Source organism: Cannabis sativa, chromosome 2, assembly GCF_029168945.1.
Source record: "Cannabis sativa cultivar Pink pepper isolate KNU-18-1 chromosome 2, ASM2916894v1, whole genome shotgun sequence".
Taxonomy (NCBI): Eukaryota; Viridiplantae; Streptophyta; class Magnoliopsida; order Rosales; family Cannabaceae; genus Cannabis; species Cannabis sativa.
The window spans coordinates 70,226,480-70,249,949 of record NC_083602.1 but is presented as its reverse complement, the minus strand read 5'-3'; the positions used below and the strand labels follow the sequence as shown (position 1 = coordinate 70,249,949).

Genomic DNA, 23,470 nt, shown 5'->3' with positions numbered 1-23,470 from the left:
TAGATTTGGATAGTTGGATGTAGGATTTATTTAATTTTAAATGATTAATTATATTTCGAAATAAAATTAAATAAAATAATATTAAAAATTAACCTACAATTTTGAAAAATTAGGTTTCAAGTAACCTAAATATCATTTAAAAAATTTGCTAACTTACCTTTTAAACTTCATGTTATTTAATAAATTAAATATTCAATAAAATAGAAAATGATAAATACATATCCTTTTCTGATTTTATAATTTAATTATAAAATAAATAACAAAATTATCTTATTTCCCTTTTTAAAATGCCATGATTATAGTAATCTTATTTTAAATAAGGTCAAATTACTTAAAAAAAATATTTTATAAAAGGAATTTAATATCTGACCTTAGAAAAAAAATAAGATAAAATAATCAAATTTTAAAGAAAATAAGAAAAGAGGTAAGCAAAATTGATTTCTACCTATTTTCAAATTCAAATTACACTAATATCTAAAATTAATTTTGAAAAATCAAATTAATTTATTTCTGATAATTAGATTTGAAATATGAAAATTAAAAATCAAAATACAAAACTACACCAAAAATCGGAAGTTAATTCCATGAAATAGCATGAAAAATCGAAAAAAAAACTAAAAAAAATTGCACGCTTTACGGATGGTATGCACAACATACCACCCGCGCGCGCATGAGGGGTGATCTGCCGAGTTTCCTCGGCGCTGGGAGGCTGCAACCAGCCCTTCCGCGTGCGTGGGAAGGGTGATCACCACCCAGATTTTTCCCGATTTTCAAAAATTCATAACTAATTCAAATAAAATCGAAATCGAGTTCTGTAAAAAGGTAAATTGCTTAATTTTTTCCAAACTATCCAATAAAAATAATTCCAGAAACAGAAAATCAATTATTTTGCCCCAGAATTTCACAAACATCAATCAATCATCACAAAAACAACATGATACCATCCAAATCACAAACAAATCGTTTTAAGTCCAAATTTCTTGCAAGCAAATCAATTACCATGGCTGTGATACCAGTTGTTGGAATTTATTTTACCAGGATCTTAGATCTACTCACAAGTATGTTGATTAACAACCTAAATATGAACTTCTAAAACGATAAAAGGAAAACATATATAAAGTTAAGAAAACCTTACATTGATGGCAGCGGAATAATATGTCGCCTTCCACTAAGATCTCTAACCCTTGATTCCTTTCTATTGCAAAGTATAATCAAGATCTGAGCCCGAATGTCTATCATTTGGATGTGATCCTTCACAGTCTACCAATCTATGATTGAGGTACTGTTTGCTGTGTGTGGGCACTACTCTCTCACTAGGGGATTTGAAATTCTCTCTCTCTTGTGTATTGTGTTGATCGTGTGGTACAAGAGGAAGAGAAGAGGGCAGCTATATATAGAGAAAAGGGAAGCTCAACTTTCCAAAATAAACAGTTTCCTCAATTACTGAGTAATTGATTAACTGCCTTATTTCGTGTGATCCACCACTTTCCTTTAATAGATAGCTGCTAGGTTTATGTTAGTAATTACTTGGCAATTAAAAATGGAAAATAATAATTGGGAAACACAAGCAAGTGGCCGACCAAAGGTGTGATGGGCCTCACTTGAATTTTGCAGTTTCTACAATTTTATTTCTATTTTTTCAAAAATGCCAATTTTCTAATTCTGACCATTTAAATGGCAAAACTAATTATTTAATAACTAAAATAGATTATTAAATAATATTGTCATTTAATATAATTATTAATTAGACATATAGAGTCTCTTAATTAATAAATAAAACCTAAAATCTTTTTTCTTTTCAATTTCATCCCTGCTTAGTGAAAATTCACAAATTAGACATAGTCTAACTTTTAGAATTATAATTGATTAATCGTAAATCAATTATTGAGTCTTCCAAACAGTATGGTCTCAACTAGAATGGGGACCATGGATCTATATTGCTGAGCTTCCAATAAGTTGAACTAAATTTCGAAATTTAAGAGGGAAGAAAGAGAGAGGGAGTGGTCGGCTAGATAGGGAGAGAGAAGGCTCAGGTTTTTCTCTGAATCAGAAGTGTAATTTTCTTGAAGCCTTCACTATCTATTTATAGCATTCCACTAGGATTAGGTTTGAATAATTTGGCATTAAAATAATGAAAATATCAGTTTAAATTCCCTACAAAAGTGGCCGGCCATGCATAGTGGATTTGGGCCTCACTTTTTGCAATTTTGTAGTTTTATCTTTTCTGCATTTGATTTTCTCAAAAACACCAATTTTCTAATTCAACCATTTAAATTCCAGTTCTAACTATTTAATAACTATAAATAATTATTAAATAATATTGTCATTTATCATATTTATTAATTGAACCATACAAAGTATCATAATTAACAAATATGCCCCTAAAACTCTTTCTTTACAATTTCGCCCTTACATAGTGAAAAATTCACAAATAGACATAGTCTAATTTGAGAATTATAATTGATTAATCAAAACCAATTATATGAGTCTTACAAGCAATATTATCTCAACTAGTGCGGGGACCATGGGTCTATATAACCGAGCTTCCAATAAGTAGATCAAGAATTTATTACTAAAATTCACTGACTTATTAATTCTTCGTTGAATCCACGCATAGAACTTAGAATTGCAATCTCAGTATATAGAATGCTCTATATGTTCCACCATATAGACACATCATTAGTTATCCATTGTTATAATCCTAATTTGATCAATGATCCTCTATATGAATGATCTACACTGTAAAGGGATTAGATTACGGTTACACCCTACAATGTATTTAATCCTTAAAACACTTAACCCCGTATAAATGATATTTCAGCTTACATGAAATGAGATCTCCACCATTTATTTTCGTTTGGTCAAGCTCGAAGGAGATCATCTTTTACTTACTATTCGCCAGATAGAAGCTATAGATTCCATGTTTATGTTAGCGACCCCACTCAATTGCACTACCGTGTTCCCAAAATGTACGTATCACCCTGACCTAAAAGTAGGCTTAACTAACAAATCAAAGAACACAAATAACCTCTTGAGATTGAACCTAATCATAACAGGATTAAGATCATTTGATCTAGGATCAACTAGGCGATATTGACTCGAATAGATATTACGGTAAGTTTAATAAATCTAAGTCAAAGTTCAATATCGGTCCCTTCCGATGCATACTCCATGCATCCAACCTGAGCTTTACTTTAACCAATGCTCTGGAAAGAACATAGCATTTCTCCAAATGCAAGTAAACTCTTGTTGTAGATTTTTATATCAGTAAAACCCTATGTCTGATAAATCTAGGAATCTTTATTCACATAGTCATGTTTACTTTCCAATGTGTTGGCAGCACAATAAACAGGATCAAGTATGTGAAAAGGATTTCAGATGAATTTATACATTATGTACATATAATCATGAAAATCATGTGAACCATGCAACATTAAATGTTATTTCTGATCTATATTAATAAGTAAATCTGATTATATTGAAATGAGTTTTATTTAGGGCATAAAACCCAACACAGACTTATATAGAGCATTCTATATGTTCCACGATATAGATATGCTATCTCATTTAACCATTGTTATAATCTGAATGTGATCAAAGATCCTCTACATAGATGATTTACATCGAGATGGGATAAATTTACCGTTTTCACCCCTTAATGTATTTGGCCCCTTAAAACACTTAGCTACCTGTAAATGATATTTTAGTGATCTAATATATAGTCACTGAAACAAGAGCTCATCCTTTTACTTCTATTTAACTAAGCTCGAAGGGAATCATCACTTGACTTCTATACACCAGTAGAAGCCATAGATTCCATATTTATGTTTAGCGCTCCCACACAGTCATGCTATTATGTTCCCAAAATATACGTATCACCCTGACCCAAAAGTAGGCTTAACTAATAAATCAAAGAACATGAATAACAGTCCTGAGATTGAGCCTAAGCATATCAGGATTTAGATTCTTTTAATCTAAGATCAACTACTGATATTGACTTGGAAAGATATAACGGTAAGTTTCTAATATCTTGACCAAGTTCAATATCGGTCCAGTCCAATGAAACTCCATATATTCGAAACTAGTATACTTTACTAATGTCCTGGAAAGAACATAACACTTACTCCAAGTGTAAGTATACTTCATCGCTGATTACCACATCAGTGTAAATCCAAAACACTGATGAAACAGGGACTTAGTCTTTTGAATCATATAATCACAATCACATTCCACTGTGTTGACAATACTGTAATTGTGAATAAATATATGTTCCGGACTTAACTGATTTTGTGCATATATTAAATATGTATATTAAACCATAAGCATGTAAAATACATGTTAACATAATCACTTCAAAACTCTTCAATTGATAACTATCAGATTGTAATGGGTTTTATTTAGGGCACAAAACCCCACATCAAGGTGATGAAAAATTTAAGCCACATTTTAAACTTAAGACAAAACAACTTATTCCCTAGGTACGCTTGAAATTGAAGGTTACGAATACAAGTCCATGCACAGAAGCATGAAGATGACTAGAGGTTTGGTAGTTGATAGTGATTAAAGGTGAAAGGATCAATGGTTTATATTTTTCCAAGGAGAAACTTTTCCATCCGGACAAGAAAGTATGGTGAAAGGGCTGGAATCAGATGTGCAATTGTGGCATCACAAGCTTGGGAAAATCAATGAACAAGGCCTCAAAGAACTGCACAAACAAGGTATAATTGAAAATTTAATTCATGTGCCTTACAATTTTGTGAAGCTTGTGTTTCAGGAAAATAACATAAACTGAAGTTCACTCCTGCTAGGCACACAACAAAGAAGATACTTGAATATGTGTATGATGATCTTTGGGGGGCATACAAAGTGCCCACTCACTCCGCTAAGCAATATTTTCTTTCCATAGTTGGATGATTATAGTGGGTAATGAGTTCCTCGAATAGTATAGATTTCAGAAAACTCAGGTGGAAAACCAAACCGATCTAAAAGTTATGAACCTGAGGATGGACAATGGGTTAGATTTTATTAACTCTTAATTTGAAATGTTGTGTTAAGAGTATGGGATCACTAGGCATAGAACCATAGTGAAGACCCCAAAGCAAAATGGTATTGCTGAAAGGATGAACCGAACCCTGTTGAACAAAGTTAGATGCCTACTATTTAGTTTTAGATTAGAGAAACCATTTTGGGGGGAAGCTTTAGCAACGACAATCTACCTTATTAATAGAATCCCAAACCGAGTTATAGGCTTGAAAACACCTTATGAAATGTGGTACAACAGAACCCCAAACCTAACACATTTAAGAACTTTTGGGTGTACAACATATGTACACCAATCTATTGACAACCTAGAACCTAGACCAGTTAAGGGAACTTTCCTAGGTTATGCCTTACGTACTAAGGGGTATAGAATTTATATTTCTAAGAAGGGTAGACCAAAGGTTTTGATTGCTAAAAATGTTGTTTTTAATGAGATGGAATATCCTCACTTGACATTCGGGAAAGGTAGAGTGTCTCTGTATGATGTAGGAAAAACTAGAAATAAGAACACTACACACATAGAAATGGAATAATACGGAACGAAACATTCAGAAGAAGGTTCACAGCTAGAAGCTAATCTAGAACCAGAAGATAGTGCGTAGACAGAGGCTGATGCTGAGTTGAAAGATAACAAAGACCAAATAGAGGTTCCAAATGTACTCAGACAGACATGTCTAGAAGGTTATCAATTGGCATGCAATAGAACTAGAAGAGACCCTACAAGGTGTGTAGAAACAGCCTATTTTAATAGCATTTGAACTAGCAACAGTACAACAAACTAAAATTGAAGAGCCTAGAAGCTACGAAGAGGCAATTTCAGGTGAAAACAAGTCAAAATGGCTCCAAGAGATGGATGAGGAGATGAATTCGCTTCGAAATAATAAGACTTGGACAGTTGTACCGAAGCCTAAGAGCAAAAAGATTGTGGAGTGCAAATGGATTCTCAAGGTGAAGGAGGGAATCAATGAGAAAGAACCAGTGTGGTTCAAAGCTAGGTTAGTGGCTAAGAGTTTTACTCAAGTGCAAGGAAGAAACTACACTAAAATCTTCTCACTTGTGGTAAAATACATGACGATAAGATTGATGTTGTCCTTGGCAGCTCAAATGGAGTTTGAAGTTGAACAACTTGATGTTAAAACTACTTTTCTGAATGGATTCTTGGATGAAGAAATCTACATGAAGCAACCACTTGCATTTCAGGTGGAAGGGAAATGAGATAAGTTAGTTTGCAAGTTGAACATGTCCTTACATTATTTGATACAGTCCCCAAGACAATGGAACAAAAGATTTGATAGTTATATGTAACAAATTAAGTTCAAACAATGAGCATATGATCACTTTTTATAATTCAAGAATTTGGAACAATCTACAATTGTGTTCTTTTTGCTCTATGTAGATGACATGCTCAAAATGAGAAAAGACCAATCATTGATCAAAAGTATCAAAACCAAGCTCAAGAGAGAGTTTGAGATGAAGGAGCTTGGACCAGTTCAAAATATACTTGGTATTGAAGTTTCAAGGAACATGAAGGAAGGGACAATGAACTTAAAGTAGTTTGGGTACATCAAGAAGTTCAACATGGAAGATGCAAAGAGTACATCCATTCCATTAGGTGGACAGTTTGTCTTGCCAAAGGAACAATGTCCGAACAGTGTGAAAGAGAAAGAGGAAATGAAGGATGTACCCTATGCAATGGTTTTAGGATGCTTAATGTATGTAATGGTGAGCACCAGGACAGACATGGCTCATGCTATAAGCATCCTGAACCAGTTCATGTCAAATCTAGTTCTTGAAAATTGGAAGGCCCTCAAATTGTTATTAAGGTTCTTGAAGGGCACTTGGGATTATGGTCTGACCTATGAGAAAGCAAAAGGATAACTAGAGTTGAAAGGATTCGTGGATGTTGACTATGCTTTGAATAAAGAAATGAGAAAATCAACCACTTCCTACGTTTTCCTGAAAAATTGGAACTGTATATGCTAAAAAGGCCCAGTTAAAGTCTGTGGTTGCCTTTTCCACTACGAAAGCAGAATTTTGGGCCACCACGAAAGCATTGAAGGAAGCTTTATGGCTTTGGGGAATTTTATTTGTATTGAAACAAATAAAAGGTTGAGTGATTGTGTACTTAGATAGCTAGTCTTCCATCAACCTTTTCAAGAATCGATTTTATCATGAAAAGAGAAAACATATAGACATAAGACTCTACTGGATTATAGAGAAGATTAAAGAAGGGCTGTGTAAAGCCCGCTTAGTTAATTTGGAAATTAGCAGTTATTTATGTTAATCAGGAAATTATTTATAGATATTTAAATAATTTATTGTTGATATTTATGGAATTCAGATATGCATAATTATGTCATCAGCAGTTTTTATATTTCGCATTTCCGGTGTCCGGTATTTTGGAACTCGGCGTTTGGCTCAGTAGAAATCACAACTTAGTATGTTAGTATTTTGGGGACGGGTTTTAGACATTGGGAATGTCGGGAATGGCCGGGAATTTAGAATGTCCCAAAAATACCCCTTTAGTATGATTTATGTGATTTTATGGTGGAGGGGCAAAATGGTCTTTTTGCCCCATTTGTGTTTTGTCTTCTAGTGAGTTTATTAATTGAAAATAAATGTTAAATGTTTATTTAAATTATTAATTGTTGGCTGAAATGGTTTTGGGTTAAGTGGCATTACCCTTTTTATTTCTTTCACTTTTCAAACACTTAGTCAAAAAAATAGAAATTTTCAAGAAGCTCTCTCTCTTTTCCTCTCATTTCGGCTGGTGCATGGGATTCAAAGGGCTGGATTTTTGTTCAATTTTCAAGTGGATTCTCACCCTAATCTAAGTATTTTTCCAAGCTAGGTTAGCTCTCTTGTTTTCTTTCTTTAAATTTTGAGAAAAATGATGAAAAAGTTGAGTGAAATGCATGATGATTTTAGTAAGTGTTGCTGCTGTGATTTTGTTGTTTTTCTAAAGTTCAAAGCATGATTATTTGATGATTAATTGAGTTGTTTGAAGCATGAGTAGCTAGGTGGTTCAAGCTTTTAGTTTTTATGTGAAAAAGTATGAATTTTGGAAAGAAAATGTTGTGAATTTATTCTGTGTTGTTGCTGTTGTTCTTGTTAGTTTGCAGAGGTGATTTTGTGCTTAGTTATGCAGAATTAAGTTGGTTTGCATGCTTGTTTAGGTGGTTTGCTCAAGCTTGAGTTTGGAACTCAAAGCTTGAGCTCCAATGGCAAAATTTGTGTATGTGGTTTCTGGGTAGGTTTGATGCCTTGGAATTGTTATTTGGGGCATATAGAACAGGTCTGGAAAGTTTGGGATCAATTGGGGTTAAATTGGTCGAGTTATGAGATTTTATGGTTGCTGCCTGCGAGGAACCGGAATTCCGGTTGAGCATCCGGAATTCCGGATGGGGGTTCAGAATTTCCCAGAACCGGAATTCCGGTTGGGCAACCGGTCTGCCGGTTGGGGATTTTTCAGAACCCTAGTTTTCCTCGTTTTTGGGTTTTTAGGGGTATTGCCATGCTTTTTATCGATAGGGAAACTTTTAGTTTCAAGTTTTAGTCCCCGGGAAGTGATTTAGCGTGTCACTTATAGCGTTGTGATTTTTATGGTTTAGGAGCCAGTAATCCGCCGTTCAGCTTCAGTTCCAGTCAGGTTGACCGGCACACCTGAAATCGGAATCCAGGTAAGATTAGTATAACAGTATGCATATGTAGATTACATGTTTAGCGTGCATGTAGGAAGCCTGTTAGATTACATTAGATATGTATTTAGGCTTCGAACCACCCAACCCTGTCACGTCGGTACAGGCTGGAGTATGACCAGCAGCCGGAGTATGACCGGTTCGACCGATCAGGCTGACACTGGTTGGTGGTTCAGTGCTATTGACCTATCCCGTCGGTACAGGCTGGAGTATGACCAGCAGCCGGAGTATGACCGGTTCGACCGATCAGGAGGATACTTGTCAATAGTACCGTCCCCTGAACGTTCAAAACTCAGTACCATGTTGGACATGGCAGTAGTGCTCAGTACCATGTTGGACATGGCAGTAGCGGGACTCAGTATCGTGTTGGACACGGCAGTCAGTTTTATGTATGTTATTATTATGCTTTTCTTACTGAGTCTGTCGACTCACAGTTTATGTTCATGTGTAGGTAAAGGCAAGGCAGTTGCTGATGGACCGTGAGCGAGCCTATGAGATTGTACATGTCGGGGCGGTTAGGCCTGGAGCGTACGATCCTCGGGACAGCAGGGCTGAGATTTTGTAACTGTCGTTAGACGACTTTCATTTTGATGTAAAAGTTAAACAGTTAAAACGTTTGTAAATATTTTTATAAATCGGGATCCCGAGACTTTTGTAAAATGGTTTATAAGTTAATGAAAAAGCAAAATTTTAATTAATCACGTTTTTCCATAAACCTCGTTGATTAGCAACGAGCTGCACAGTACGTTTAAAAATCACGTAATACGCCTAAGATAGTTAGGGTGTTACAATTTGGTATCAGAGCCGCCAGGTTGTCTTCCGAAGATCGTCACGACATGTACAATCATCATCAGCAGTTAGCTCGGTTCACGGTTCAGTAAGCCTTTATTGCTTTAGTAGTTTATTTTATTCAGTTATGAAAAAGAAAAGCCTGTTAGGAAGCATGTTAGTAGCCTGATAGTAGAATAGGCGCATGTTTCATTTCTAATTTCCAAATTAAGCGGCATTAGTAAGCTCGCCCTGAATACGACCTGATATGCCAACTCTTGGTTTCGCAGGCGGTTCTAACTAGATGGACGCCAGGCGGACTACCAGGAGTCAGGGCAACTCCGTAGGGTCGAATCAGGGACAGGGAGCTCAGTTTCCCCCACCTGCTAGGGGCCGAGGTAGAGGTCCCCGAGGCAGGGCTCGTGGCCGGGGTGATGAGAACCCGCCACAGGCTGCCCAGGCTCCCCCAGCCGATCAGGGAGCCCCGAACTGGGAGTTGCGGTTTGCGGAGATGCAAGCCCGGATCGAAGAACAAGACCTCGAGATTCAGAGGCCGAGACGGCGGGGTGCTCCTGCAGTTCCGGTGCGGTAGTTCCAGTGGCACCGCCCCTCGCCGCCTGTGCCGAGATAGTGGTGGCGGCCCATAGATTGGAACCATTGTATGAGCGGTTCCGGAAGCAAGCACCTCCGGTATTCCTGGGAGGTCCAGATGTATCGAAAGCCGAGCAGTGGCTTACGGTGATCACCAGAATTCTGAACTTTATGGGTGTCACCGGTAACGACAGAGTGGTGTGCGCCACATTTCAGTTCCAGGAGGACGCCCTGGTATGGTGGGACATGGTGTCTCAGATTCACGATGTCACCACCATGACCTGGGAAAGGTTTCAGGAACTCTTCAACGCGAAATACTATAATGAGGCGGTCAGAAGCGCCAAGAGGAAAGAGTTCGTTCACCTGACCCAGCGGGAGAACATGAGCGTCACTGAGTATACTACTCAGTTTGACCGGTTGGCGAGGTTAGCCTCGGGAATTGTGCCGACCGACTTCAGCAGGAAGGAGAAGTATCTGGACGGGTTGAATCCCAAGATCAGGCATGACCTGATGATTACCACTGACGACAGCACCACCTATGCTCAGATGGTGGAGAAGGCACTGCGAGCTGAGGGCGCAGTGGGGTGTATGTCAGAATCAGCCAGTACTCCGGTTAGTGGCGGAGCTCCTACCCCTCCTGCATCAGGCTTTAGCAGGGGGAGTAGTGGTTCGGCCATTGATCAGAGGAAGAGGGCACCCACTGCTTCCGGCGGCTCGAGTCAGAACAAGAGGTCCCGGGGGAACCAGAACAGAGGAAGTCGTCCTGGTGGTAATGAGACCCGATTCTCCTATCCCGAGTGCCCTAGTTGCAAGAGGCATCATCGGGGCGAGTGCAAGGGGCAGGGATGCTTCCATTGTGGCATGCCCGGGCACTTCAAGAGGGAATGTCCCCAGCTCCGGCCAGAGGCACCGAGAGCTCCAGCGATACCCACTCCAGCCAGGGTATTCGCGATCACGCAGGCTGATGCAGATGCCAGCCCATCAGTTGTTACAGGTCAGCTCTTTATTAACAACTCGTTTTATTCAGTGCTGTTTGATTCTGGGGCTACACATTCTTATGTGGCGGCCAGAGTCTTTAGTAAGTTGGGTAGACCCTTTGATAGATATGAATCAGGGTTTGGAACCCTGTTACCTGGCGGAGAATTGGTTATCTCCAATAGGTGGATTAGGTCTATGCCGATCAGGATAGATGGTAGAGAGTTAAGCGCTGATCTGATAGAGATGAGCTTAGTCGAATTTGATATTATTTTAGGAATGGATTTCCTATCTAAATATTCGGCGAGCATTGATTGTAAGAGGAAGATGGTGGTCTTCCAACCGGAAAGTGAAGAACCGTTCGTATTTGTGGGTTCGGTTCAGGGATCTCGGATCCCGGTGATCTCGGCTATGTCAGCGAGAGAATTATTGCACGGTGGGTGCTTAGGGTTTCTGGCCGTGGTGGTGGACACCACTCGGCCAGACACCATTCGGCCAGAGGACATCAGAGTGGTTCGGGAATTTTTGGACGTTTTTCCCGAAGAACTTCCAGGGTTACCACCTCAGCGGGAGATTGACTTCGTGATTGACTTGGCACCAGGGGTGGATCCGGTTTCCAAAGCCCCGTATAGGATGGCTCCAGCTGAACTTAAGGAATTAAAGATTCAGCTCCAAGGGTTGCTTGACATAGGGTTCATTCGGCCCAGTGTGTCACCTTGGGGAGCCCCGGTTTTGTTCGTGAAGAAGAAGGATGGATCTATGAGGATGTGCATCGACTACAGAGAGTTGAACAAGCTGACGGTGAAGAATAAATATCCATTACCTAGGATCGATGACTTGTTCGATCAGCTTCAGGGGAAGACGGTCTTTTCTAAGATTGATCTCCGTTCGGGTTATCATCAGTTGAGAATCCGAGAGGAGGACATTCCGAAGACGGCTTTCCGCACTAGGTATGGACACTACGAGTTCCTGGTTATGTCATTCGGACTAACCAATGCTCCTGCAGCATTCATGGACCTGATGAATAGAGTATTCAAGGATTTCCTCGATATCTGTGTGATTGTGTTTATCGACGACATCCTCGTGTACTCTCAGTCAGAAGAGGAGCATGAGTTACATCTTCAGATGGTACTGCAACGACTTCGAGAACATAGACTCTACGCCAAGTTCAAGAAATGTGAGTTCTGGTTGTCTCAGGTGTCCTTCCTAGGGCACATAGTGAGTAAAGATGGGATCAAGGTGGATCCCGGGAAGATCGAATCCGTCAGGGATTGGCCGAGACCGAAGACAGTGACAGAGATCAGAAGCTTCTTGGGATTAGCTGGGTACTACCGTAGGTTCGTGGAGGGGTTCTCCAAAATTTCAATGCCCCTAACCGAGCTTACAAAGAAGAATCAGCGATTTATCTGGTCAGATAAATGCGAAGCTAGTTTTCAGGAGCTGAAACAGAGATTGATTACTGCTCCGGTACTAGCTTTGCCTTCGGACAAGGAGAAGTTCGTAGTCTACTGTGACGCATCCAAACAGGGTTTGGGGTGCGTATTGATGCAAGCCGATCGGGTTATCGCTTATGCCTCCCGTCAGTTAAAGGATTATGAACAGCGATACCCGACTCATGATTTAGAATTGGCCGCAGTGGTTTTTGCACTGAAGATTTGGCGGCATTACCTTTATGGGGAGAAGTGCGAGATCTATACCGACCATAAAAGTCTCAAGTATTTCTTTACTCAGAAAGATTTGAACATGAGACAAAGGCGTTGGTTGGAATTAGTGAAGGATTATGATTGTGAGATCCTTTACCATCCCGGAAAAGCCAATGTAGTGGCCGATGCCCTGAGCAGAAAGGGTCCCGGGCAGGTAGCTAGCATGGTTCAGATCTCACCTCAGCTAGCAGAGGATATGGTTAGATCCAGCATTGAGTTTGTGGTAGGTCAGCTTCACAACTTAACGCTGCAATCTGATCTGTTAGAAAGAATAAAGGTTGCTCAGACGACAGATCCGGAGTTAGTGAAGATCCGAGATGAGGTATTGGCTGGTCAAGCCAAAGACTTTTCAGTGTCAGATAGTGGGATGCTTTTGTATAAAGCCAGGGTTTGTGTTCCGAACAGTGTGGAACTGAGAAACGAGATCTTTGAGGAGGCTCATTCTACTCCATATTCTCTACATCCCGGCACCACCAAGATGTACCAAGATTTGAAACCGTACTTCTGGTGGAGCGGTATGAAGAAGAATTTGGTAGAATTCGTATCGAGATGCCTCACGTGTCAGCAGATCAAGGCTGAACATCAGAGACCAGCAGGGTTGTTGCAGCCTCTAACCCTACCAGAATGGAAATGGGAGGATATTACGATGGATTTTGTGGTCGGGTTACCTAGGACCACGGGTATGTATGACTCCATCTGGGTAGTGGTGGATCGATTTACGAAATCTGCTCATTTTCTGCCGGTTAGAACGACATTTTCAGTGGATCAGTTGGCAGAGTTATATGTCAGGGAGATAGTGAGACTTCACGGGGTACCGAAATCTATAGTTTCGGACAGGGATCCGAAATTCACCTCCAAATTTTGGCAGAGTTTGCAACGGGCAATGGGTACGAAGCTAAAATTCAGTACAGCATTTCATCCTCAGACAGATGGTCAGTCCGAAAGGACAATTCAGATATTGGAGGATATGCTGAGAGCCTGTGTTATGGACTTTGAGGGTTCATGGAGTAAATATCTACCGTTGATAGAGTTCTCTTACAACAACAGTTACCAGAGTACGATAGGGATGGCACCCTACGAACTGTTGTACGGTAGAAAATGCAGATCCCCTATCCACTGGGATGAGACAGGGGAGAGGAAATACCTAGGTCCAGAGTCAGTTCAACGGACCAATGAGGCAATAGAGAAGATTAAAGCTAGAATGCTTGCCTCCCAGAGCAGACAGAAGAGTTACGCAGATCCGAAACGTAGGGATGTTGAGTTCCGAGTAGGGGACCATGTGTTTTTGCGAGTATCTCCGATGAAGGGGATTAAACGTTTCGGGAAAAGAGGCAAGTTATGCCCTAGATTTACAGGACCTTTCGAGATTCTCGAGAAGATAGGTCAAGTGGCATATCGGTTAGCATTGCCTCCAGCTTTATCAGCAGTGCACAACGTATTTCATGTCTCAATGTTGAGAAAATACGTTTCAGACCCCTCTCATATACTCAGTTATGAGGGCCTTCAGCTTCAGTCAGATATGTCTTATGAGGAACAGCCAGTGCAGATCCTGGATAGAAAGGATAAAGTCCTTCGGAATAAGACCATAGCGTTGGTCAAGGTTCTCTGGAGAAACAGTAAGGTGGAAGAAGCCACTTGGGAGCTAGAATCAGATATGCGAGCTCAATATCCAGAGTTATTCAGGTTAGATTTCGGGGACGAAATCCTTTTAAGGGGGGGATAGTTGTAAAGCCCGCTTAGTTAATTTGGAAATTAGAAGTTATTTATGTTAATCAGGAAATTATTTATAGATATTTAAATAATTTATTGTTGATATTTATGGAATTCAGATATGCATAATTATGTCATCAGCAGTTTTTATATTTCGCATTTCCGGTGTCCGGTATTTTGGAACTCGGCGTTTGGCTCAGTAGAAATCACAACTTAGTATGTTAGTATTTTGGGGACGGGTTTTAGACATTGGGAATGTCGGGAATGGCCGGGAATTTAGAATGTCCCAAAAATACCCCTTTAGTATGATTTATGTGATTTTATGGTGGAGGGGCAAAATGGTCTTTTTGCCCCATTTGTGTTTTGTCTTCTAGTGAGTTTATTAATTGAAAATAAATGTTAAATGTTTATTTAAATTATTAATTGTTGGCTGAAATGGTTTTGGGTTAAGTGGCATTACCCTTTTTATTTCTTTCACTTTTCAAACACTTAGTCAAAAAAATAGAAATTTTCAAGAAGCTCTCTCTCTCTTTTCCTCTCATTTCGGCTGGTGCATGGGATTCAAAGGGCTGCATTTTTGTTCAATTTTCAAGTGGATTCTCACCCTAATCTAAGTATTTTTCCAAGCTAGGTTAGCTCTCTTGTTTTCTTTCTTTAAATTTTGAGAAAAATGATGAAAAAGTTGAGTGAAATGCATGATGATTTTAGTAAGTGTTGCTGCTGTGATTTTGTTGTTTTTCTAAAGTTCAAAGCATGATTATTTGATGATTAATTGAGTTGTTTGAAGCATGAGTAGCTAGGTGGTTCAAGCTTTTAGTTTTTATGTGAAAAAGTATGAATTTTGGAAAGAAAATGTTGTGAATATATTCTGTGTTGTTGTTGTTGTTCTTGTTAGTTTGCAGAGGTGATTTTATGCTTAGTTATGCAGAATTAAGTTGGTTTGCATGCTTGTTTAGGTGGTTTGCTCAAGCTTGAGTTTGGAACTCAAAGCTTGAGCTCCAATGGCAAAATTTGTGTATGTGGTTTCTGGGTAGGTTTGATGCCTTGGAATTGTTATTTGGGGCATATAGAACAGGTCTGGAAAGTTTGGGATCAATTGGGGTTAAATTGGTCGAGTTATGAGATTTTATGGTTGCTGCCTGCGAGGAACCGGAATTCCGGTTGAGCATCCGGAATTCCGGATGGGGGTTCAGAATTTCCCAGAACCGGAATTCCGGTTGGGCAACCGGTCTGCCGGTTGGGGATTTTTCAGAACCCTAGTTTTCCTCGTTTTTGGGTTTTTAGGGGTATTGCCATGCTTTTTATTGATAGGGAAACTTTTAGTTTCAAGTTTTAGTCCCCGGGAAGTGATTTAGCGTGTCACTTATAGCGTTGTGATTTTTATGGTTTAGGAGCGATGTCCGCCGTTCGGCTTCGGTTCCGGTCGGAGTTGACGGCACACTGAAATCGGAATACGGTAAGATTAGTATAACAGTATGCATATGTAGATTACATGTTTAGCGTGCATGTAGGAAGCCTGTTAGATTACATTAGATATGTATTTAGGCTTCGAACCACCCAACCCTGTCACGTCGGTACAGGCTGGAGTATGACCGCCAGCCGGAGTATGACCGGTTCGACCGATCAGTGACCCGGTTGGTGGTTCGGGGCTATTGACCTATCCGTCGGTACAGGCTGGAGTATGACCGCGGCGGAGTATGACCGGTTCGACCGATCAGGAGGATACTTGTCAATAGTACCGTCCCCTGAACGTTCAAAACTCAGTACCATGTTGGACATGGCAGTAGTGCTCAGTACCATGTTGGACATGGCAGTAGCGGGACTCAGTATCGTGTTGGACACGGCAGTCAGTTTTATGTATGTTATTATTATGCTTTTCTTACTGAGTCTGTCGACTCACAGTTTATGTTCATGTGTAGGTAAAGGCAAGGCAGTTGCTGATGGACCGTGAGCGAGCCTATGAGATTGTACATGTCGGGGCGGTTAGGCCTGGAGCGTACGATCCTCGGGACAGCAGGGCTGAGATTTTGTAACTGTCGTTAGACGACTTTCATTTTGATGTAAAAGTTAAACAATTAAAACGTTTGTAAATATTTTTATAAATCGGGATCCCGAGACTTTTGTAAAATGGTTTATAAGTTAATGAAAAAGCAAAATTTTAATTAATCACGTTTTTCCATAAACCTCGTTGATTAGCAACGAGCTGCACAGTACGTTTAAAAATCACGTAATACGCCTAAGATAGTTAGGGTGTTACAGGCTGGTTGATTTGGAGAAGGTCAGAAGAGAAGATAATCCTACTAACGTTGGGACTAAGGTCTTGCAAGTAAACAAATTTAAGCACTACTTGGACTTGATCAATCTCAAAAGTTAGTAAATTAAGATTTATGGAAACACCAACCATGATGGCTGAATTCTTTCTTCATTGCTTTCAATATTTTTTAATTTGAAGAAACTAGGTGGAATTTATTGTATAGTTCCTCCAAATAAAAATATCTCTAAAAGTTATTCTGGTTATGGAAAGTTATGTGTCTTCTAGAAGGGAGTTCTCAGAAGTTTAACTCTTCCTTCTAGAGGAAGTCTCGTGGAATGACATGTGTCTTTCAGAAGGGTATTCCCAGATGCCTATTATGTCCACCTAGAGGGAGTCTTCAGGAAAGCTAGTCTTCCTCTGAAAAGAAATTTCGGATGGCTAGCTATTCCTTCTTAGAAGAGAGTTATGAATAGTCGACTCCAGTTGTGCTTGTCCTATCTGGGAAGTCTCTTCAGTATATGCTTTAGTCTGTCTTCTAGAAGGTGTACATCTCATCCAGAAGCAATTCATCTTAAGCTAGCATGGAGATATTGTTACGTACAAAGAATTTTTTAAGTTTGTTAAATCGTAGCTAACTTAACAACTTATAAAGCACTTGCAACCACACACTTTAGGAACTATATCTTGAACCTATAAATACCATCGACACTTAGCATTTCAGAAGATAGAAGAAGATCAGACGAGTTTTGAGAGGTGATCTTGAGAGAGTCATTAAGAGGTAGAGAGAGAGGTATAGAGAAAAGAGAGAGATTGGATTTTGATTTTGTATGAAGAATCTTCTATAGATGAAGAAGATTCCTTGGTAAGAGTGTGATAGAAAAACATATTTTGAGAGAATCCAACAAAGAATCTATATTGTGCCTTGTTCTTGCTCAATCAATAAAGAGAATTTCGGTGGTACTATAGAATTAGAGTAGAGCCATATATCATATCAATCTATAGGACTTGAACAAGTACATATCTTGGTGTTGATTTTATTATTTTACTGCTTTAATTGTTTTTAGGTTTAATACTCTCTTCATTCCTGTTTTATTTCTAAGTGTTTAGTGTTATTTGTTAATCTTGTCATTACTTATTGTTTATTGATTATGTTTAATTTGATTTATACACTAAATGTAAATTTCTCACATAAACCATCAAATAACAGTATTGGAATATAATTTCCCCAAACATCGAAAGTGGAAACTCGATCTCTTACCGCTATGGAAAAAGTACTAGTAACCTAATGTAATAATTTTATAAGAAATTTTTTAAGTGGTACTACCGAAAGGAGAGCATCAATTAGTGTCCCTTCCTATCTTCAATATATATGTAGATATTCAGTTATTTCTGTAATATTTTTATGTGACGATGTGGACATATAAAAGAAACACCAGTGAAAATGGGAGGACTAAAGAACTACCAATTTTGTATATCACGAGTGATGACCAAACTTTTTGGGTTAATAATGAATGAATGTACACAAGTATATAGTCTCGTACGTGAGGTCTTTCTCCTTCTACTATTGCTACTGCTATGCTCACTGTGATTTGTAAATCTATTAGCTGGACTATCTTGAGAACAAATAGGGTTTTAATTATTTTACCAATTTTTTAATTCTTTCTAGAAAGACTAAAACCATCAAACTCATCATATGGTCCCCCCACATTCTTCATCTTATTACAAATAATTTTAATTTTGGTTTATAATTTTTGTGATGATGATGATCATAATAAAAATGATATCTATCTATGATCTATCTCTAGCTGTGTAATTTGTTTAATTAATTAAAATATTCCTATCAATTGTACTACATATTCAGAATGAGTGGAGGACATTTGTGCACGTTTCATGTTTGGGATTTGATCAAACCAAAACAGTACCTAAAAAGAATAGATAATTAACTTCATTTAATTAGTGTTTGATTAGCTCACGCATTAGGTTTAATTATGATTGTCGCTCTATTTCACGGCAATTAATAAGCTATATACTAGTGCTATGCTACTACTGCTACGCTTTGCCTCCTTCAGATTAATTTTAATTGGACTTATGGATACTTCTTTCTTATTAACAATATATTTTAGGTTCGGTCATATAATAATTCTATCTTACAACTTCTAACAGTACCCCAATAACCTATATATATTCTAATTTGTAATTGACTAGATCGACCTAATTTGTCTAAGTAAACACCAACCCTCTCCAATAGGGTTGTAATATATGTGTATCAATTATATAATGAGAAATGTTAAAAGTATGGTATTTCTAGCACTTATGCTATATTATTATTAGTGTAATTAAGTATTAAATTTCATATAATTTAAAATATTAACTTTTAATAAATATTTTCAATTATTGGTAGGGTGTCACTTTTTTTTTCTTTTTGAAATAGGTATGATGTCACTTCTAGGTGAAGTTAAAAATAATATCCAATAACAATATTTTTGTATAATTTTATGAGCTAGAACATTGGAGTTTAACGAACAGAACAACATTAAACATTAAGGAAAACCCTATAAGAATGTTAGGTCATATAATTAAATATATGGGTTTACATAAAAGTAAAGGACGTGGGATGCTAATTTAATTTTTTTGTGGTTATTATTTGTACATAAATAAATCATCATGAAAAGAATAAGCTATTCTACGTATATTTTTTTTATTCTTAGCTATACATTATGCTTGGATATTTTTATATCATTTAACAAATCTTATACATACTAATAATTTTAGCTGTGCACTACGTACTGGCTTCGTTCTGCGAAAACTGAAAACATATACTTTTTCATTGCAATAATATATATAAAATAAAAATGAAATTTAATTGTAAGCAGGGTCGTTTAAAAAGCAATAATTATTGCTTAAATATAATTATGTGTAGTTGCAAATTTTAAATTGAATAGTGGACCATAAATATCAAGAATCATTAACAATTTTATATGTATAAATGAAACTAAAAGAAGATGGTCAAGTTGTTGGACAGAGGCTCTGGCAGTACTACTTGTGGAATACTTTTTCCCAGTATATTTAACAATAATCATGAAATGTTCATTTTAGGTACTAATGTGTAAGTTTAATTAGTTAACAACACTTTTATTAATTTTCAAATACTTATTGGTACGGTCGATGACTGACAACCATCCATACAAATTTATCCTCACTTTAAATTAATATAATTTCATTTCGTTTCTTGTTTTATATTCAATTCAACTTTCTAATGTTATAAGCTGAAAAAAAAAAACAAAAAATCTAGATAATATTATATATCTATATATATATATTAATTTTAAATATTTATATATATGTGGAACACTTGTTAATGGGTATTACCGATGAATGATTATTAAATAAATTTAACTATAAATATTAATTTTAAAAATATCATGACCATCGAAATTTTGATCTAATAACGAATAATAAAATCACAAATTTAAATTTGTATGCTTAATTTAACTACGTAATTAAAAAAAATATCAAATAATATTATATGTATACCTAACCAAAATTAGTTTAGAGACATCAAAAGATACTCTTTTTATTTCACTATTTCATTCTTGGTGATAAACACAGATGAGGTAGTAATAGTAACCGCATGAGTTTTAAAAAATTGTGTATTTTAATGTCTTTACATTTAAATAATAATCAACTCCACTATACTTATTTTCTTCCAGAGAGAGATCCTCCTCACCAAGCTGCTTATAAAATGCTTAAGTAAATGTACCTTTATTTATTTATTTTGGAACGTTTTGTTGTACCGATCATGTATATATTTTAGTTTTATTTAATTATAAATGATGTAAATTCTTTTTTTTTTATTTAAGCGTTTATATATTACATCAGCATAACTTGGGATTCGAACCCAGGACCTCCAATACACACGCACTCTCTATGGCCACTTGAGCTAGCCGGTAATGATGTAAATTCTTTGAAGATTAGCATTTATACTCCTAAATTTATGATACTATCATATCGTGTCTCTTAAAATATACGACTTATTGATATTTACAAAAATTTAGTTTTTCTGGTTTGTTCCCTCCCACTGTGTAGTTTAAATACTGATGTGTTTATATAAATTAGTAATTTTGTCCCCAAACTTTGATAATCAAATCCTACCCTTCCCCCTCTAAATAAAAATGAGAAAGATTGAACATATTTATTTGATAATTCTTAAAAATTAATTTAGATGTTAAAAAGAAAGAAAAAAATTAATGTTGAATGATTAAATAAATTAAAAAAGAAAGTAAAATTTAAAAGTAATTAAGTAATTTAAAAAATAAATAAATATTATTTTTATTAATAAATCAGTTTAGATATAAAAAATTCAATTTGTATAATAATTCAATTTTATTGTGGTTGAATGGCATTTTATTCAACACATGATGCTTGCTTTGGGTTTTCATCCAACTGTGGTTGACCTTGTTCAACGATGTATTCAGAGTGTCTCTTACTCGTTTCTTATAAATGGCTCAGTTCAAGGGACTGTTCATCCAAGCTGGGGTATTAGACAAGGAGATCCCTTATCCCCTTATCTTTTCATTATATGTGCGGAAGGCCTATCAAGACTTTTCCAACATGAGGAGGCTATTGGTAATTTACAAGGTTTACGGGTTTCACGTTCTGTTCCAAGTGTTTCTCACTTGTTCTTCGCGGACGATAATTTGGTTCTATGCCGTGCTAATCAACGTTTTGCAACTGCCATTAAATTATCCATTGATTTATATTGACGAGCTTCGGGTCAAAAGCTGAATGTGGATAAGTCTGTATTAACTTTCTCCCCAAACACTCTCCCTTCAATCCAAACGAGTCTACAGCAGATTTTGTTAATGCCAATACAACCGTGTCATGAGCGCTATTTGGGTCTACCATCATATTCAGGAAGGGACAAAAAAATCTTGTTTGCTGAGATTAAGGAAAAGCTATGGAAAAATCTTTCGGCTTGGCAAGAACAATTATTTTCTATTAGTGGTAAGGAAGTTCTCTTAAAAGCCGTTGCTCAATCTATTCCGACATATGCAATGAGTTGCTTCCGCCTTTCTAAGTCACTAATTAACCAAATTGAAGTGATGATGAATAAATTCTGGTGGGGTTCAAATTCATCTGGTTCGGGCATTAATTGGAAGACTTGGTCTTTGCTTTGTGCTCCAAAGGTGGAAGGAGGTTTAGGTTTTAAGAGCTTCATTCATTTTAATCAAGCTTTACTAGCGAAGCAGGCTTGGCCCATCTTATCCAATCTTTCTTCTCTCCTAAGTCGCATACTCAAAGCTCGATATTACACCCATTCCTCTTTTTTAGATGCTGGTCATGGCTCATATCCCTCCCTTACTTGGCAAGGGATTCATTGGGGAAAAGATTTGCTTTCAAAAGGTCTAAGATGGAAAGTGGGAGATGGTCACAGCCTCTTGTGTAAAAGTGATCCTTGGCTGCCTGGTGTCACCAATTTTCGTCCATTGGTTGTGGCCAGAATCGATGAACATATTCAGGTTTCTTCTCTAATTATAGCAGAGAGGTATTGGAATATAAACGTGCTGAATTCGTATTTTATTCCTTCTGATGTTGAGCGAATCCTTAGTATCCCATTGACCCTCACACCATTTTCGGACAAACTTATCTGGCACCATGAAAATAATGGCTGCTACACGGTGAAATCGGGATATTTTATGGCTACTAATTTGGAGGAGCAACAACCTAGTATATCCGGTGCACAATCACAGCAATGGTGGAAGAAATTCTGGCGGTTATCTTTACCTTCGAAGGTTCGTATTTTCTTATGGCGTGCGATAAATGATTGTCTTCCGGCTACTGCTGTTCTGCATCACAGGCATATAACTCAGTCCCCAATTTGTCCGCTATGTCAAAGAGATAGTGAATCGATTCTACATGCTTTGTTCTATTGCCACAGGCCTAGGAAAATTTGGAAAGACTCCCCTTTCTCACTTGACAGTATACTCCTTAGCAGTATGTCTTTAAAGGAATGCTTTCTTCATTTTTCTACTCTCTGGTCTAACTCTACTTAAACAATTTATCACAATCTTGTGGTATATTTATGGAATGAAAGGAATAGAGAAAAGCATGGAAATAAAACCAAGCCATACCATATGGTTCTCTATTTTGCTCTGTCATATATTGAGGAGTATCAAATTGCCCAGAAATCGAAGGCTCCTCCTTCCTTGACTTCTCCCTCACGGTCGACTACAACTTCTGATGCCCCGTGGCTCAATCCTCCTTCGGGCAAGCTCAAGTTAAATACAGACGCGGCAGTAGACAAGTCCAACCAACGTACTAGTTGTGGAGCTGTGTTAAGGAACTCTAATGGAGATATTGTGGCTGCTTTTTCAAAGTCAATTCCGGGTGTTTTTCGGCCTGAAATAATGGAAGCTTTGGCTCTAGTAAATGCATTAAAATGGCTGATAGATAATCAATGGACTGCTCACATCTTAGAAACAGACTCTTTTTTAGTGGTTAAAGATTTACACGCATCTATTGCTACTGTTTCTGATTTCCATTGTCTGCTATCAGACATTACACATCTAGTGTCCAATTTTCCAAGAGTGCAGATTTCTCATGTATATAGATCTGCGAATACGGCTGCTCATTTGTTAGCGAAGTATGCTCTTTCGGTGGACTCTGTTTGTTTTTGGTTGGAGGAAATCCCTCCCCCGTTAAATGCTTATTGTATTAATATGGATGATTAA

The 23,470-nt window shown here is 37.5% G+C and overlaps 1 protein-coding gene across 1 annotated transcript; it reads left to right on the top strand.

Moving 5' to 3' along the window:
* Window positions 1-22,873: 22,873 nt before the first annotated feature.
* LOC133034481 (uncharacterized) lies at window positions 22,874-23,470 on the top strand. The gene has a single exon (XM_061109572.1). The coding sequence runs from the start codon at window positions 22,874-22,876 to the stop codon at window positions 23,468-23,470; it is 597 nt and encodes a 198-aa protein (XP_060965555.1).

Excerpts from the sequence above, each read along its gene's own strand:
- LOC133034481 (XM_061109572.1), top strand. The coding sequence starts at position 22,874 with ATGGTTCTCTATTTTGCTCTGTCATATATTGAGGAGTATCAAATTGCC.